Below are 16833 nucleotides of genomic sequence, written 5' to 3' on the forward strand. Positions count from 1 at the left end.
ATCCGAATGTAGGATGGTGTCCCTGACACCATCTGTGATTCGCAAGGGCTTCGCAAATGCACACCTCATGAATAATCATGAGGTGGTTCGCAATTTGCGACCCCCTTGCGAATGGCGGCCTCACAGGGATGGTGGCCTGCTGGAGACAGCAGACCACCATGTCTGTGACTGCTTTTCAATAAAGCAGTTTTATTTTTGTAATGCAGCCCGTTTTCCTTAAAGGAAAACGAGATGCAGTACAAAAACGAAAACTGAAACGTTTTCGTTTCATTTTTTCAGAACAGGCAGTGGTCCGCAGGACCCTTGCCTGCTCTGAAAAAATGTTTACAGTGACATTCACAATGGGGAAGGGATTCCAGGGGGACCCCTTCCCTTTTGTGAAAGTGTTAGCACCCATTTGAAATGGGTGCAAACTGCGATTGGTTTGCGCCCGCGTTCGCAAAACAATCCTACATTGCACTGCGAGTCGCAATTAGGAAGGGAACACCCCTTCCTAATTGCGAGTCGCAAACCTGTTTTGTGATTCGGTAACCAGGTTACCGAATCGCAAAACTGGGTTTGTGCATACTAATGTGCTTTTTGCACGTCGCAAACAGCGAAAGCCGCTGTTTGCGACATGCAAAAAGCTACCTACATGTAGGTCTTGGTCCCTAATTAGGTCTGGTGTTAACAAAGACATATTGTTTTTATTAAACTTCTATTTCTCTCTCTTTCGGCTGGCTTTACTGTGAGTGATCGCATTCTTCTCTTCCACAAGGAGCATATTGTCAGGAACTACAGTGGCAATCAGTGACGTAACGAAACTGGAGGGTGCCCCTTTGCAAAGAATATGGAGGAGCCCCCTATCCAGACTCACTCAGGGCAGGTGCTGTGCTGAAGGGGCTCCCTGGAGGGCGGCTGCGGGCCTTTGTTATGCCACTGGTGGCAACGTGTGCTTTTAGAGTTCAAAAACGTTTTGGTTTTTTTTTGCCAGTGTTTGTTACAATGTTGAGGGCCTGGTAGCTCCCACAACAATAAAGTGTTAAAAAAGCCATGTCAAAACAAGACACGCATTGATGAAACTAAAAGACTTATAAAAATATGTCAGATCAGTTGGCTTTGTCAGTGTTTGTTTATTTTCATGCTTCCCATAATCGTGTTGAAAATGGTTACACTGAAATATTTTTGGGAAATACTAGCATGCATCAAAACATTTTACTAAATGACACTTCATTTGCATCTAATCAGAGAGCATTCTGGGAGCATTATACTTAGCCTCATAGCCTAAACTTTTCAAACATGTGTATACACGTTTTTTTTTTTTGTACTGGAACCAACGTCAGTAGTGAAGTTTGACCTTAAAACATTTATTTACAGCACTCACCCTAATAATGAAGGTTTTCAAATAATGAACCATAAATACAAGTTCGAACAGCATTGTCTTTTGGAAACACATTACCTCAACTGCAGAGAGTTCCACTCTCTGTAAACAGGCAGCCAAAGGGTTTGTGCTGCAGAGGGTTGGGCCTACTTGTCCCAAGGACAAAGTAAACATAAAAACTTGTTGCCCTTGACCCCAAACAAGATGTGTCGGGTGATAGGAATTCCACATCCCTGTCCCTTTTAAAGTCGTACTACCTGTATCCAGGGCCTGTAAATTAAATGCTACTACTGGGTCTGTAGCACTGCTTGTGCCACCCACTTAAGTAGCCCAGTTTGCCAACAGAGGGGTTGCCCACTAACAGGAGCATTAAGGAGGTGAAGATCCAAAAGGCCTTGAGAGCATGGACAGAGGCCCATCAGTTGCCAGTCATAACAGATGACCAGGAAGAAGAAGAGGAGGAGGAATGATCAGAGCAGGACCTACAGGAGAGTCCTGAATGCAGTCTGTTGAGGAGGATGTAACCTACTCCCAGAAATGGAAATCCCCTCCCATGGCCCATGGAAGGAGCAGTGTGTTCTCTTGAAAACCTGACACCAGAAGAGATGCAAGATGTAAGGCAGAGAAGGAATATCAGCCGGAGATTACCAAAATCAAGATAGATGAAAAGAGACTGGCCAAGGAGGCAAACAAACTGGCCATGGAGGAAAGAATTACTTTGGAGTGTTTTGCTCATGAAAGGAACCTTAAGAAGCTGGACATCAAGACCGGACAGGCAGAGACAAGCAGTGATGGTAGCAGCATTTCCCCACTGCCCTCAGGAGACAAGAAGGTCTATATTCCAAAGTTTTGGTAACTGTCTTTGTTGCAGGAGACAATATTGACAAGTGGCCTGCAGCTTTTGAGATTGCCCTGCCGATGTGCAAGATTCCTGAAGAGGATGAGGGGGCTAATCGGCAGGCATACCCCTAGTGAAGGGAGGGGCAACCTACTGGCCCCAGAGAAGGGAGGCAGGATGAGAGAAGCCCTTCTCAGGAAATATGGTCTGATCCCAGAGAAGTACAGGCAGTAGTTCAGGTACTGCCTGAAGTTGCCCCAGTAGTCTTGGGCCCGCCAAAATCATAATGAGGCCCAAGAAAGAAGTCTAACCCCTTAAAAAAACTCTTGTTAACTTTCATAGGGAGATCTGAGAAAAGGAATGGAAATAAAGGTAAGATAGACATCTTAATTAATGACACTCTCCCAATTAATGTCAGTTGGAGACTTGTCCATCTTGTCAGCAGACAGGCCCAATGTCACCCATCCTTTTTGCTCTTTTTATTGAGTCCTTGTCAGCAAGAATCCATGAATCTGCCTCCATTAAACTCCTAATCAAAGGTATGCCCAAGATCAAGCTACTTTGCTGATGACACATGTTCTTTATCTAAAAGCAGACAGGGCTAATATTGAGTGTGCAAATGAGTTAATTCAAGAATACACAAAGGTAGGAGGAGACAAGTTCAACCCTGGATCCCTCCATGGCAAGTTCTCTGCAACAGACTGGCTGCCTTCTTCCACCGGAAGATCAAAGACATCCACAACAGTTTTGGACCCCAAGACTTTCTGAGCCCACCAACAACACCACTGCCAGGACCAGCCCGAACCTCCACGACTCCTGCATGCCTGGACCCCCACCTCACAATGAAGGATACTTACTCCATCATGAGCAGCATCCACTCGGGAGCCCAGACCAACCCTGCCCACAGTACATCTTCAACAAGGCCAGAGCCTCGATCGCGCCCGAACTCTGCAAGACCATCAACTGTTCCCTAGCATCAGCAACTTACCTCGAAGACTGAAAGTAAACCGAGATTCATCCACTTCTGAAAAAACCCACAGCCGACCCTGACTGACCTCAAAAAACTACCGCCCCATCTCACTGCTACCCTTCCCAGCTAAAGTCGTCGAGAAAGCAATCAATTCTCAGCTTTGCCAAAACATTGAGGACAACAACCTCCGGGACATCTCCCAATCCAGATTCAGAACCAACCACAGTACTAAAACAGCCCTGCTTGCAGCCATAGATGACATCCGCTTGCTCCTCGACTGAGGACAAACAGCAGCCCTCATCCTACTTGATTTTTTATTCGCCTTCGATACACTGTCTCACCATACACTTTGCACCAGACTCCATGCAGCAGGCATACGCGGTAAGGCCCTTCAATGGATACACTCATTCCTGAGAAGCAGAACACAGAAAGTCGAGCTACCGCCACACCTATCAGAACCCAACGACATCAGGTGTGGAGTACCCCAAGAATCATTGCTGAGCCCCACACTCCACTCACCCTCATCCTCAGGGACTATGACATGAGCATCGTCTCCTACGCTGATGACACACAGCTGATCCTCTCCCTGACCAAGAACCCTTCAACAGCCAGGAAGAAATTCAGGCTGGGATGGGAGCAGTCACCACCTGGATGAGGGAGAGCGGCCTTAAGCTGAACTCTGACAAAACTGAGATCCTCATCTTAGGACCCTCCCTGCCAGCATGGGATGACTCTTGGTGGCCCTCTACCCTCAACACGCCCCCCACCCCTACAGACCACGCACGAAACCTCAGAGTCATCCTTGACTCAACTCTCACCATGGCCAGGCAGGTCAACGCCGTCACTTCCACCTGCTTCCACACCCTCCGACTCCTCCGAAAGATCTTCAGATGAATACCTACTGACTACTGGAAAACCATGACACACGCCCTAATCACAAGCAGACTTGACTACTGCAATGCCCTATATGCTGGAACTTCGAAGAAGAACCTGAACAAGCTGCAACAAATTTAGAACGCCGCCACCATACTCATGCTAGACATCCCCGCCAAGAACACATCACAGAACACCTGAAGAACCTCCACTGGATCACTGTTGAGAAAAGGATCAACTTTAAACTCCTCGACATGCCTACAGAGCCCTACATGATAGACCACTCACATATCTCAACCACCCATCACCTGGTACTCCCCTCCCTGACCTCTCTGTGCATTCCAACAGTCGCTCGCCAACGTACGCCGCTTAAAGAAGTCTTCAGCTCGAGGAAGAACATTCTCATACCTGGCAGCAAAAGGTTGGAACAACCTACCACCGCAACTTGGACAGTTGCCATCACTGCCTCAGTTCAGGAATGACCTCAAGACCTGGCTGTTCAACTGATCTCTGAGGACACCCCCTAGTGCCTTGAAACCCTATGGGTAAGTAGTGTGCTCTAGAAATCAGTGACTGATTGATTGATTGGGAAAACAGAGTCTTGTTTATTTAATGCCTCATTAACAGTACTCACTTTTAATCAACAGGACCAAAACAATAGACTCTTCTGGCCCGGTATCTAGAGGCGCATGTAATAAATCAGTATTCTGACCTGTTTCTTCTTAATTATAAAGCCATGTTAGACAAAGTTACCATTTTCTTGTCTTAGCCATTTGATGCCTCCAGCCTGTCACTGGTCACATGACTGGGCGTGCCATCAGTGGCAGGATGGGAGGGAGAGGCTGGGCACAGCCCCACTTACACTTGTATATGTTGTGTCCTGTCACCACACAAAGGGCTGCATGTCCCCTGTAGTTAGTCCAGAGTCAGTGCAGGGAATATGGGGCGTTTGTACACTTCAAAGTCGTACCTTTAGAAGCTTCTGCCCACTTCAGAGGCAAACTGTGTATAAATACTGGGCCTCGCACCAACACTTCAGTACACTTCAAGACCTGTGGATTCTCTGCTAGGAAGAAGGACTGCTGTGCTGCTACAAGGACTGCCACTCTGCTGGACTGCTGCTATAAAGGAACTACTGCCCTGCTGTGCTGACCTGCTGCCTGCTGCTCCCTTGCTGCAGAAGATTAACTGGACCTGCAACTTCTTCTTGAAACCACAACCCCAGAGTGACTCAAAGGGCTAGCCTGCTGGCCTCCTGATATGAGACTCTGGGGCAGAAAAGGCTGCTCAACAGCTCCTTGACCCATCTTCAGTGAGTTTCTGACCACTATGTGGTGCCTCTCCTTTTCTGGGACCTTGGTGTGGCTCTCAAGCTTTTGGGATATTTGTTACTGCAAGCTGGCCCATTCGTAATCGAACAGGGTAACTCACTCCAAAAATCAGCATCTGTTGCCACCAACCCATCTCTTCCCACAGCAACAGTGACAACCTGCAGGGAACTGACAAAGCAAAGCTCCAGCCCACCCATCTGCAACACCTGGCCAGCTCTTCACACTATGCCAACTACCATCCACAATGCTCTCCTTGCTCCTTGCAACCCATTCCAACATGAGTGGGGCTCATGGCACAAAATTTGAGAAGGTAAACCTTCAGTTGGAGTAGTCTGGGACTGCATCTGACCCATGCTACATTGTGGTAGGAGCGCCCAAATAGCTGCAGTTAGTGCTTTGTACTTTCTGTTTTTTTGTGCTATTTTTCACTTTATTCTTTAAAAAATCATAACTCTGTCCTACTGATTGGATTGTTTTTGTTTTGGTCTTGTTTTATTCATTAAATTAAGCTCTATGTTTCTAACCTGGTTTGGTATATTTTTGTGTGGCGATTTCATTCTTTCACTGCTTGAAGTGTTTGAAGTTTTGGGGCACATACTTTACAGTTAAGACCAACTACTTTGTGCTTAGTGGTTGCTGCTTGACCATGGCTCACACCTCAGTAAACCAGTAATCCAATTTCTAACAATAGGCTAACAATGTTGGCTTTTACAAAATACCCTTCCATATTAATGTGGAAAATCCACAAATTATTCTGAGTGGGACATCTGAAAGCTGGTGGACCATAAATTTCAAATAGATCAAGAGGAATGCGAGGATAAAGGGCAGTCACTTGAACAAATCCTCCCTAATTGAACCGCAACCACATGAAAAGCAAACAAGTGACACAGTCTTAACCAAGACTGCTTAGTTAATGGGAATTTCTGTTTAGTACAGGATTCATAATACTATATCCCCTGACATGTTTACGACACAAAAGGCTTCACCAAATTAAACAAATTCATAGGTGTGGCCTCAAACACCTCCCTGCCAGGTGTTATGTTTCATTATTGGTCACACCTCATTCACCACAAAACCTTATAATGGTTAATGGGCTTCTCAAGGTGATAAGGAGTACTTTTTAGGATGGTAGGTGAAAGTGGAAGCATGATCTAGACTTAGTTGAAATCCCTGTATCTAATCCCAAGAGTTGTCCTTTAATGTGGGTAGATTTAGGAGATGATTAAAAACTGAATTGACACACAGGATTAGTTAGTATCCCTGCATCAGTAGGGGTCAACATGTTTCAGCCTCTAAAGTGACCTTCAAGTAGTTCACAAGTTTTCTTCAGGACACCAGATCCCAACTTACCTGATTCCTAATTCTAAACATGCATTAACAATCAGACATGACTACACACACAGTACCTTTTAGTATAGTCCTGTATACCACCATATACTGGAATCTCATATTTTATGGGTCCTGCAAAAATTAGAAAGCATATAACATAGAAATCATAATTAAAACCACATGACTGGAGAGATAGACAGACCAAACACATAAAAGATAAAAGACATGAAGTTTTTCATGTCTTATGATGTACTGTTCATAATTGCATGTTCACATGTGCTTGGTGCACACAGCAAACCACTGCAAGCCTGTGTAGATGGTACAAACCATGCATAACTGCACTCATACAACTCATTGTTTCCTTACCTTAACCTCTACCACGTAGGTCCTGATCGAGTGAGTCATAGGGAATAGTCACACACTGGAAAAGTAAAGACACTTGTAAGGGAATTGAAATGTATACTGGAATAAATGTGTATGCCCCGCACACGTACCCAAGACTTACTTCCTCAGAGGTATTGCCCCTCTGTTTCCCCTACATCAGTACAGTGACCTTCTGAATGTTAATCCTGCTTGTAATGGGCCAAGGGTTCTAAGCGTCTGTCCTAGACAGGCAACCTGCAACTAGGGACAAATCTTGTAATTCTGCAGATTGTTTCTACTCAGAACTCTGGAAAAGGGTCCCATCCATTAAACTCTAAAACAAGCAAAAGGCAATGTGCAATTCCATAGAAAACCACTTGGTAAATAAGTAGATATTTCATAAATGGCCTGTATCAGTTATTCTTTTGAATCCATGACCAAACTGCTGTACAGCTATAGTGTCAAAAGTAACACTGTAAATGAAGTACTATAAAGTCATTCCATTACGCATATTGTAGGAAATTGAGTTGCTGGTTGAGGGCAGTGAAGCCCTACTCAAGCAGCAATCACAATCCTTGTTAGGAGGAAGTCACAAGCAAACACCAAGTTAACGTGTGCTCAAACGTCTGTTAGCTTGCCACAGAGCATCCAGGATTAATTTAGAGGCAATGTGTAAAATATTTATGCAGTACTCCAAACAGTAATAAAGTAACAACACAGCACAAGAAAAAAAAAACACACCAATTTAGAAAAATAGAGTATATTTTAACAAATAAAATATTACCAAAACTCAATCAATAGGACCAGAGATATGCTATTTCAAAGATGCAGGTGAAAATATAGCCAAAAAGCCCAGAGCGCTACGCATGGTTACCTGGTTGTGCATGACCAGGAGAAAGTTGTAGGTCCAAGCTGACTGCAATGGAGCACGGTGTCATATACAGGGAACAGGTATCCCTGTTACCTTTGCAGTCCAGTTCAAAGAGTCCTGTTTACAGTGGAGTAGGCTGCAAAGAGCAGGGTAGTTTTGCTGATGGTGTCAATGTAGTGCAAAAAGCAGGCCTGGTGTTGCAGGTCATCATCACTGTAGCATGCAGATCTTGTCGTCGCGAATGGTGGGGCCGGAGCATCGCAATGGCGCTCCCTACAAGCTGTCAATGCTGTAGTGCCGAGTCAGGTTGATGGAACTATGCGTTGGCAGGCAGTGCGAGCACCAGGATTTGGGTGCCAACGAGCCCGTTCGTGGTTAGTTGCAGAGAGCCCAAAACCTCAATTCAGCTCCACTGAGGCCTCGTCAAGTGTCCAGGACCTGAGGGGCACCATTTGGGGGTCAGGGGCTGGCTACAGTTTGGTATTGGTCTGGTTCAAGTGGTTAGGAGCCTGTTATGCCCATGTGGCTCTGAACAGGAGGACAGCAGACTAGCCCTTGGAATCACTCTAGTTCTGGGTTAAGGTGCAGGTCCAATCCCTCTGAGTCAGACAGGAGGGCAGCAGGCCAGCAATCCAGCAAGGCATCAGTCCAGTAAGGCAGTAGTCCAACAGGGCAGCAGTCCAGCAGATTGGCAGTCCTTTCAGCAGTACAGCAGTCCTTCTTCCTGGCAGTCTCTCTACATCTCCAGAAGTGTACTGAAGAGTCAGTGTTTGAGGTCCAATATTTGTACTAGGTAGGAAGTGTGAGAAGCTTTTAGAGATTTCTGTTTGAAGTGCATAGATTCCCTGCCTCACCTGCACTGGCTCCAGACTAACTAAAGGGGGTATGTAGCCCTTTGTGTGGCGGCAGGACACATCATATTCAAATGTGAATAGGACTGTGCCCAACTCAGCCCTCCCATCCTGCCAGTGATGGCCCATCCACGCACACCTAAGCCCTCTATTGTGTGTGGCTGTCAGAAAGAATACACAAAGCCCAACTGCCAACTACACCCAGTCATGTGGGCCAGTGAGAGACTGCAGACTCTAAATGGCTAAGGCAGGGAAATACCAACGTTCTAAAAGGGTATTTCCAAAATTGCAATTTAAAATCTAACTTTACCATTAGAGAGGATTTTTCATTAGAGTTCCAATCTCACCAGCCATGACCTGGTGGCCTATTCCCTTTTGGATGTTACTGCATGTTACATGTACTAAGGTAACTTCAGTGTTATTATATGGCGAAGGTAGGCCTTGAAGTACATAAAACTAAATGTAAGAGTTTTTTTGACTGCCAGGATATAGGTACATGTCCAACTTTTTAAACTACAGTGCACACTGCCCTCTAGGCTCTCCAGGGCCTACCCTAGGGGTGACTTGAATGTAATAAATAGAAGGTATTGGCCTGGCAAAAGGTTTCTTTTGTCAGGTTGAGATGGCAGTTTCAGAATTCACACACAGGCTGCAATGGCGGGTCTGAGGCATGTTTGACAAGGCTACTTAAGTGGGTGGCACAATAAGTGCTGCAAGCCTACTAGGGGCATTTACTTTACAGGACCTAGGAACACATGGTATCACTGTACTAGGGACTTACAAGTAAATTAAAAACCCCAATTGGGTATAAGCCAATTCTACAATGTTTTAGGGAGGGAGCACAAGCACTTTACCACTAGTTAGCAGTACTAAGGCTACGGAAAATGAGATCAGAAAAGACATGGGAGGGGTGAAGGTAAAACATTTGAGTAAGACCACTCCGTAACAACGGTGACGAATATTCCATCTGCCGAAATCTAAATCCCATTATATCCAATGTGATTTAGATTTCGGCAGATGGGATATCCATCACCATTGTGACGGAGTATCCCCTTGGCCAATATCTAAAGAAGACCCAAAGATACTAGAAAAGGAATAATAAAGTAGGTAGAGCTGTGAGAGGAGTGATGGTCATCAAAGAGTGGTGTGACCTTTAAGAGTGCAGAGTGAAAAATGAGAAATGAGAATGATACTTTAACAAAGACGGTGGGCATAATTGTCTTTCATGACCTGGAACAGCTCTGTACTGCCTCCCCAACTTCTGTGATAGCAGGAGTGCGTAACCTACTGTTAGACCTGTCAGCTCTTGGCTTGGTTTCCCCTGACTTTTGGCCTCTGTCCTCCTGTTTTTGATCCTGTGCTGAGTTTCTGTTTTTGCTGGCTTTAGGACTCTTGGCACTTTACCACTGCTGACCAGTGCTAAAGTGCAAGTGCTCTCTGTCTAAATTGTATTGGTAATTGGTGTATCCATGATTGGCCTATTTGATTTACTAATAAGCCCCTAGTATAGTGCACCATGTGGCCCCAGGGCTTTAAATCAAATGCTACTAGTGGGCCTGCAGCACTGATTATGTCCCCCAAATGGGTAGCCCTGTAAACATCTCAGACCTGCCACTGCAGTGTCTGTGTGTGCAGTTTTAAACTGCCATATCGACCTGGCAAGTGCACCAACTTGCCAGGCCCAAACCTTCCCATTTACTACATGTAAGTCACCCCTAAAGTAGGCCCAAGGCAGCACCATGGGCCGGGTGTAGTGTATTTAAAAGGTAGGACATGTACTTGTGTGGCTTGCATGACCTGTTAGTGAAATACTGCTATATTTGTTTTTCACTATTTCAAAGACTATCTGTCCATCAGGGTAACATGGGGATTGCCTTGAAATATCTTTTAAGGGTAATTTCTCATTGGGAGCAGATAGAGATTTGGAGTTTAGGGTCTCTGAAATCACAATTTAAAAATACCTCTACTGGTGAAGATGGTGTTTAAATTATAAGTTTCAAAATGTCAATTTTAGAAAGTGGGCATTTTCTTGCTTAACCATTATGTGCCTCTGCCTGACTGGGGAAAACACGTCTGGGTCAGGATGAGAGTTAGGCTGTTTTTTAATTCACTCTAGACAGTCACACAAAGAGAGCTGAGGTATGCCCTTCACATCCTAAAGGGCCTTCCTGGGCTAAAGTGGTGGGAGGAGCTGACACTAGCTCCGGATTAGAGCTATGTGAACAGTACTCCCTCTAAGTGTTCCACAGAACGTAGCACACATAGAACGCGGAAAGAATGATGAGAAATAATGTTATTTCTTCCTGTTGCATCACTCTTATGCCACCTCTGAAGTGGCATAGAATCGGATGCATTCCCAGACTTGTAAGTCTAGGAATGCATCAGATTCCATCAAATTCCATGAGTTTTGCTGTAGGGAGACCCACAGCAGCACCCATGGAACGCCCCTATCATGCAGTATTATGCATGATAGCTGTTCATATTTACAAGGCCATGAAAAGCCACACAAGGTGGCTTTCCGTGGCCTTGTAAATATGGGTGGGCACACTGCGCCACAGAAGTGTAAAAAAACATGATGCTCTTTTGACACAGTGTGCCTCTACGGCCTCATAAATGAGGCCCTTAAGGGCATATTTATGAGAAAGTGGAGCATCGGTCCCGATGCGCCACTTCTCTTGCATTACCCTTGCCCCACCTAAAAACACCATGATTGTGCCTTATTTACAGTATGGTGTACCACGGCTGACCTTACCACAACAGCGTCAGAAGTTTTGATGCTGTTGTGGCACTTTGGTGCACTAGCGTAAAAAATGTTGACACTAGTGCAGCAAAGCACACGGAGGCCCATGGTTTTTAAAGGGTACTTCAATTTAATGCCTGCATTGAGCAGCTGTTAATATGACAGAAAAAATGGGACAGTGAAATCTAGTAAATTTCACTGCATCATTTTTTAAGACCTCCCTGCGTCGGAACGTCCCCCATGCAGACATTATGCCTGGCGCAAGCATAATGTGGTGCAAGTGGCTGCAAAGTGGCGCAATGCATGCATTGCACCATTTGTAAATCTGGCACGGGGAAAAGGTCACCTGAGCGCCGCCTTAGCGTCCAAAAATTACTATGGCGACGCTAAGAGAGCGATAAGGTGGATCAAGGGGTATGTAAATATGCCCCTAAGTGTGTAATGGCGAGAAAGAACGTAGCACCAACACCGTACCACATAAGATATGAAGAAGAACGGTAAATAGTGACACACGCCAAAGGAACAATGATTATTTGGCAAGGCTAAATACAAAATAACAGCGTATTTGTGTGTTCTTTTTTACATATACTCAGTAGCTCCAGAACCGCATTAATAGTTACCTTAACTGAATGCTATACCACTTTAATTCCACATGATGGTGCACAAGGATCAGTTTCTACTATCGTGCTAGACTGAAAATCAATCTTTTTAGTCATTGCAATGCAAAGGTGATTATGCGGATTGTGCCCACAAATTCCTTCCTTTGCTTCACTTACTAAACTGATCGCAAGCCTACAACTCAATGTTTGCCCTTGCTCAATAATTCTCTACACACATTACCACTTGTCAGACATTGGCAAGCTCTGATTATTCTTGAACCTGCAAATGATCTTATCCAAAAACCGCAATTAGTTCAAAATCCTCTATTTTATAATGAACACGAGAGGCACGCGTCCGCTATTTCGTCCTATATAAACCTTTACTAATCTTAACGACGTACATTTGTTCATAGTGTCGTCTTCTTTTAATCTTTCAGCTTGCACTGACAACTTTGGCAACCCGCGGGGAGTAGGGGACATCTGGAGGACCTCCCACGGAGGATGCTGCATGCAGAAATGCGTGGACACTGACACTGTCGTTCCTGTGGAATATTCCTGCGCGGACATTCAAGAGGTAGACTGCCAGCGTTATGGGGAGATGCCCATCATTGTCCACGACAACGAGACGTGCTGCCCTCAGAAGGTCTGCGGTAGGTACAAATCCTTCTAAACACCTTTGACAGAGCAAGAGCTCCCGCTTCACGGACCCAACCCTCAGTATCCAGTGTCATGCCTTCGAGCTAGATTTAGTGGTTGGTAGACCCTGCCCACCATATTTAGAGATCACTGCTAGCCCAGCGGTGCTTCAGAGGAACCGGTGTCACAGCCGATTCAATGGAGGTACTGCAGCTTTGGTGTGTGGCTGCCATCTCCAGGCAGCTGGGCACCACATTATACTTTTAAAAAACAAACTCCCAAAGATTTTTTTCACCGATGGTAAAAGACACAAAAAGCCCATCAGACCATCCGCAGGTTACAGGGCGGGTGGTCTGACGCCCTTACTCTGATGGGCCCTACTCCATCGGAATAAGCTTTGCAACGGTGAAGCCAGCAGTAGCAATGCAGCCAGCAAGGTGATGGTCCTCCCAGTTCAAAATAAAGGGGGCGAACTGAGGATTTAACTGAGAATGTGACCTGCCACATTTATACAAGAATAGCCAGTGCTTCGAACTCTAAATCAAGCCCCTCAGTTTTGTTATCTGTTGTACTTTCAAGTCCATAGGTGGACTTAACAAAACATTGACCTGAATTAGTCAGTAGTGTTCTTTGGACTTTTTAAATGTATTGTTGTATTAATCTCTTCAAACATGGTGTTGCAAACACAAAAGACTCTTCTACATGCTGTTGTGCCTTTCTCAAAGTATCTTGTGTTTACGGTATTGATTACATTTGACGATTTAACATTCAAAAACAGATCTGAACAGTTGTGTATCATCTAACAATGTCAGCAGCTACCTTCAGTGCAGTAGAAACTTGAGGTAATTGGTGTAGCTTGGATCTAATTCTCAAGAGCAGCAGAGCGTTTACAGAGAATGTTTTGTCGTAGTGGTGTCTTCTCAATATTGTGCATTAAGTACATCGTTTTTGTGGATCTTATTGAATCTAGAATACAGGGATTGTGATGCGACGAGGAATGGCCGGTGCTTAGCAATACACTAACACTACACTGTTTTTGCATTACAGCAATTGATTACACACACTTTTTTTATGCCAGCGAGGTTCAGTGATTCTCTCCGGACACAATTTATTTATACCTCTCTTACTACTGTTATGAGGGTGATCGTCTTTTACTTCATACACTTCTCAGATTATCCATCTTTGGTGCTGGAGTATGTTTCTGGCAACTCCTTCTATTGATCATCAAATGCGAGGCTTACACTATGCTTTTGCAAACACCGGACTGTCATCATTACAATGTCCGCTATGTTGGAGAAGCGGGCCGCATTTCTTTGGTGATCAGAGAGCTCAGATTGGTTAGCTAATGTGCTTTTGCCAGCTGTTGGACTACGAAGGCCTTTGCAGAAAAGGCACTTCCAGGTCATGCTATCTGCCCAGTATGGAACATGGGCCCGACTCAATATCTCTCATTGGTCCCGGATTCTCTTCAGACAGGGCCTATTAGACTGTGGCGTGAAGGTCATAAAAGTTGATTTTTCCAACTCCCTTCCAAAATGTTAAAGATACGTTTTTATATCAAATCAAAAATATATTTAATAACATAAAAGATAAGGATATATTATATTAATAATGATGTAAAATCCACATAACACAGGGTCCAGGGGCGTAGGAGACAATACATTTCTGGGGGGGACAGGGACAGCCTTGGGGACTTTCAATCAACCCTATACAAATCGCTTGTTGTTTGCGAACTGCAGGCTCCGATAAATATACACAATAATATATATTGGAAGTGAAATAGGGAGAAAGGAAGGCATGTTTTCACAGTCTTAAAGTATCTTTTATTGTTATTTACATTCACAAAGTAATTAGCTCAAATGTGAAAATAACATGTTGATTAACCTTGCATCTTCATGCACCAAGCAAATAAAGGTAGGAGGGTAAAAAGGAAGAACATACTCTTTGCGCCCCACACCCATCATGCCCTTCACCTCATGCCAATTGGAACCGCACTGGAGATATCAAAAGCGATTAGGTACAACAGTTGTAAACTGTGCTCGGAAACCATAGTTCTAATAACACTTGTAGTCCTGAGTGTGATCTTGGGAAGCTCAGCTCCACATCAGTCATAACTAGGAGCATTTCAACTGAAGAGGCTCTTGGAGTTACAGGCTATATAAACATGGATTCTTTAATCTCTGTATAAACTGCAGTCACTAATTTCTTTAGAATCAGCTGTTTGTGATGCACCAAGTCACTGTTTATAAAGAAAAGACATCAGAAAATGACTATGATAGGGTTATTACAGTCGAGTTCCGACATTACAATGCCTTCTGCCAGAGCTAGCAGCCAAGGTGAAAGGCAGATCAGGTCACAGAGCATAATAAATGCAGCTGTTTAAAGCAAAAAATCGAATGTTGCTTTTCTTTCTTCTGCTCTACTTAATAGCTTGGAATGACAGAAGCTATGCACTAAGGTTTTAAGTGGTTTGTGGGAAAGTTGGTGGTTTGACCATGTATTATATGGAGTAAAATACCCCCTACGTACATAAGGATATTGCAAGTCACCTTGAAGTTCATACCTTATAAACAAGCATTGGCAAAACCAATAGGTCTCGCCTATGCAAGTTCTATTGCCTTTGCCAATGTGTTTTGCCATGCTGTACACTAGTAGGAGTACTATTCAGCATGGCTCAAAGTTAATGGCATAAAGGAGAATGATGTGTCATCGACTGGTGTGGCGTAGTGTCATGGAGTAAGTAGAGTGTCCTAGAATGGAGCAGTAAACTAACTTTAAAGGAACTGGGGTCCCTTGAATACAATGCATCACCACTCTCATAAAAAATGGTATTCAAGTAGTATGCAAATGGAATGTGTCATGCATTTATTCAATCAAAATATAAAAGATCAAATGTAGTGGGAAAACATCAACAGGGGAAAACTAGAAAGACTGGTATTCGGGCATTGCACAAGTTATCTGTAAATGTCACCAATTACAAGAAAAATGTAAAAAGTAACCTATATAGTACAGTGGTTCGGAGGAGGCTGGCCTGGTTTATAGTGGGTACCTATGGTACTTACACCTTATACCAGGTCCAGTTATCCCTTATTAATAAAATGTAGGCAGTGTCTAGAAGACAGGGTCTCTAGGGGTAGCTGTAGGTGTGCAACCAAGGCTTATCTAGTAGACATGCAAAGCTCATGCAATACCACTGTAGTCACACAATACTCACACACATGAAAGAATACTCAGTGTTACAAAAATAAAGGTACTTTATTTTAGTGACACAAATGTCAAAAATACCATAGAGACTATACTCCCTTAGGAGATAAGTAATACACCAATTATATATACTAGTATGCAACCATAGCAATAAAAACAGTTAGAAAACAGTGCAATTAGTGAAAATCACAATGGTTAGAAATGGGCCTAGGGGAAACACAAACCATATACTAAGAAAGTGGAATGTGAATGTCGGTTTCCCACCTAGGCAAGTGTGGTGTGTAGAGGGGCGCTGGGAATATTAGAAAACACCAAAGGTAAGTAATAGAACCCACCTCAGAGCCCAGGAAAGCAGGAGTAAATCACAGTAACTTTCCTAGAACACACAATAACACGAGAAAGAAGATAATGCAAGAACCAGAAGAGACTTCAAGACACAAATGGTGGATTCCTGGACCTAAAGACCTGTGGAAGAATGGGACTAAGTCCAAGAAGCACAGAAGAGTCCAGGGAGGACAGGAGCCCCTGCTAACCTGAATCAAGGTGCAAAAGAAGAACCACTGGTGAAGAACAGTCAGTACTGCACCCAAGAAGATGGATGCGGGTTCCTGGTTGGTTCAGATGATATCCCACACAGGATGGATGACTGCAGTCTGATTTGCCTCGCTGGATTCCGCCACCAAGCCTTGGCACATGCAAAGCTCACGGTTAGCGGAAAATGGCACTCCCCAGGACCAGGAGGGACCTGGTGGACTCTACCCAGGAGGAGGAGTCAGAGGGGGCTCTCACAACTCAGAGAGCCCACAGAAGACCAGGCAGCGCACACAGGAGTCCCCCAGCATATGGACAAAGGAGTTGCAAAAAGAGG

The 16833-nt window shown here is 44.4% G+C and overlaps 1 protein-coding gene across 1 annotated transcript in view; it reads left to right on the top strand.

The window, feature by feature from the left end:
* Positions 1–16833, top strand: part of OTOG (otogelin) — a 956473-nt gene that overhangs the window by 688602 nt on the left and 251038 nt on the right. Inside the window, exon 43 of the mRNA XM_069221482.1 lies at positions 12563–12775. Within this exon, the coding sequence (XP_069077583.1) occupies positions 12563–12775 (213 nt within the window). The remainder of the gene's footprint in view (positions 1–12562; positions 12776–16833) is intronic.

The sequence above is a fragment of the Pleurodeles waltl genome, chromosome 3_1 (genome assembly GCF_031143425.1).
Source record: "Pleurodeles waltl isolate 20211129_DDA chromosome 3_1, aPleWal1.hap1.20221129, whole genome shotgun sequence".
NCBI classification, from domain to species: Eukaryota; Metazoa; Chordata; class Amphibia; order Caudata; family Salamandridae; genus Pleurodeles; species Pleurodeles waltl.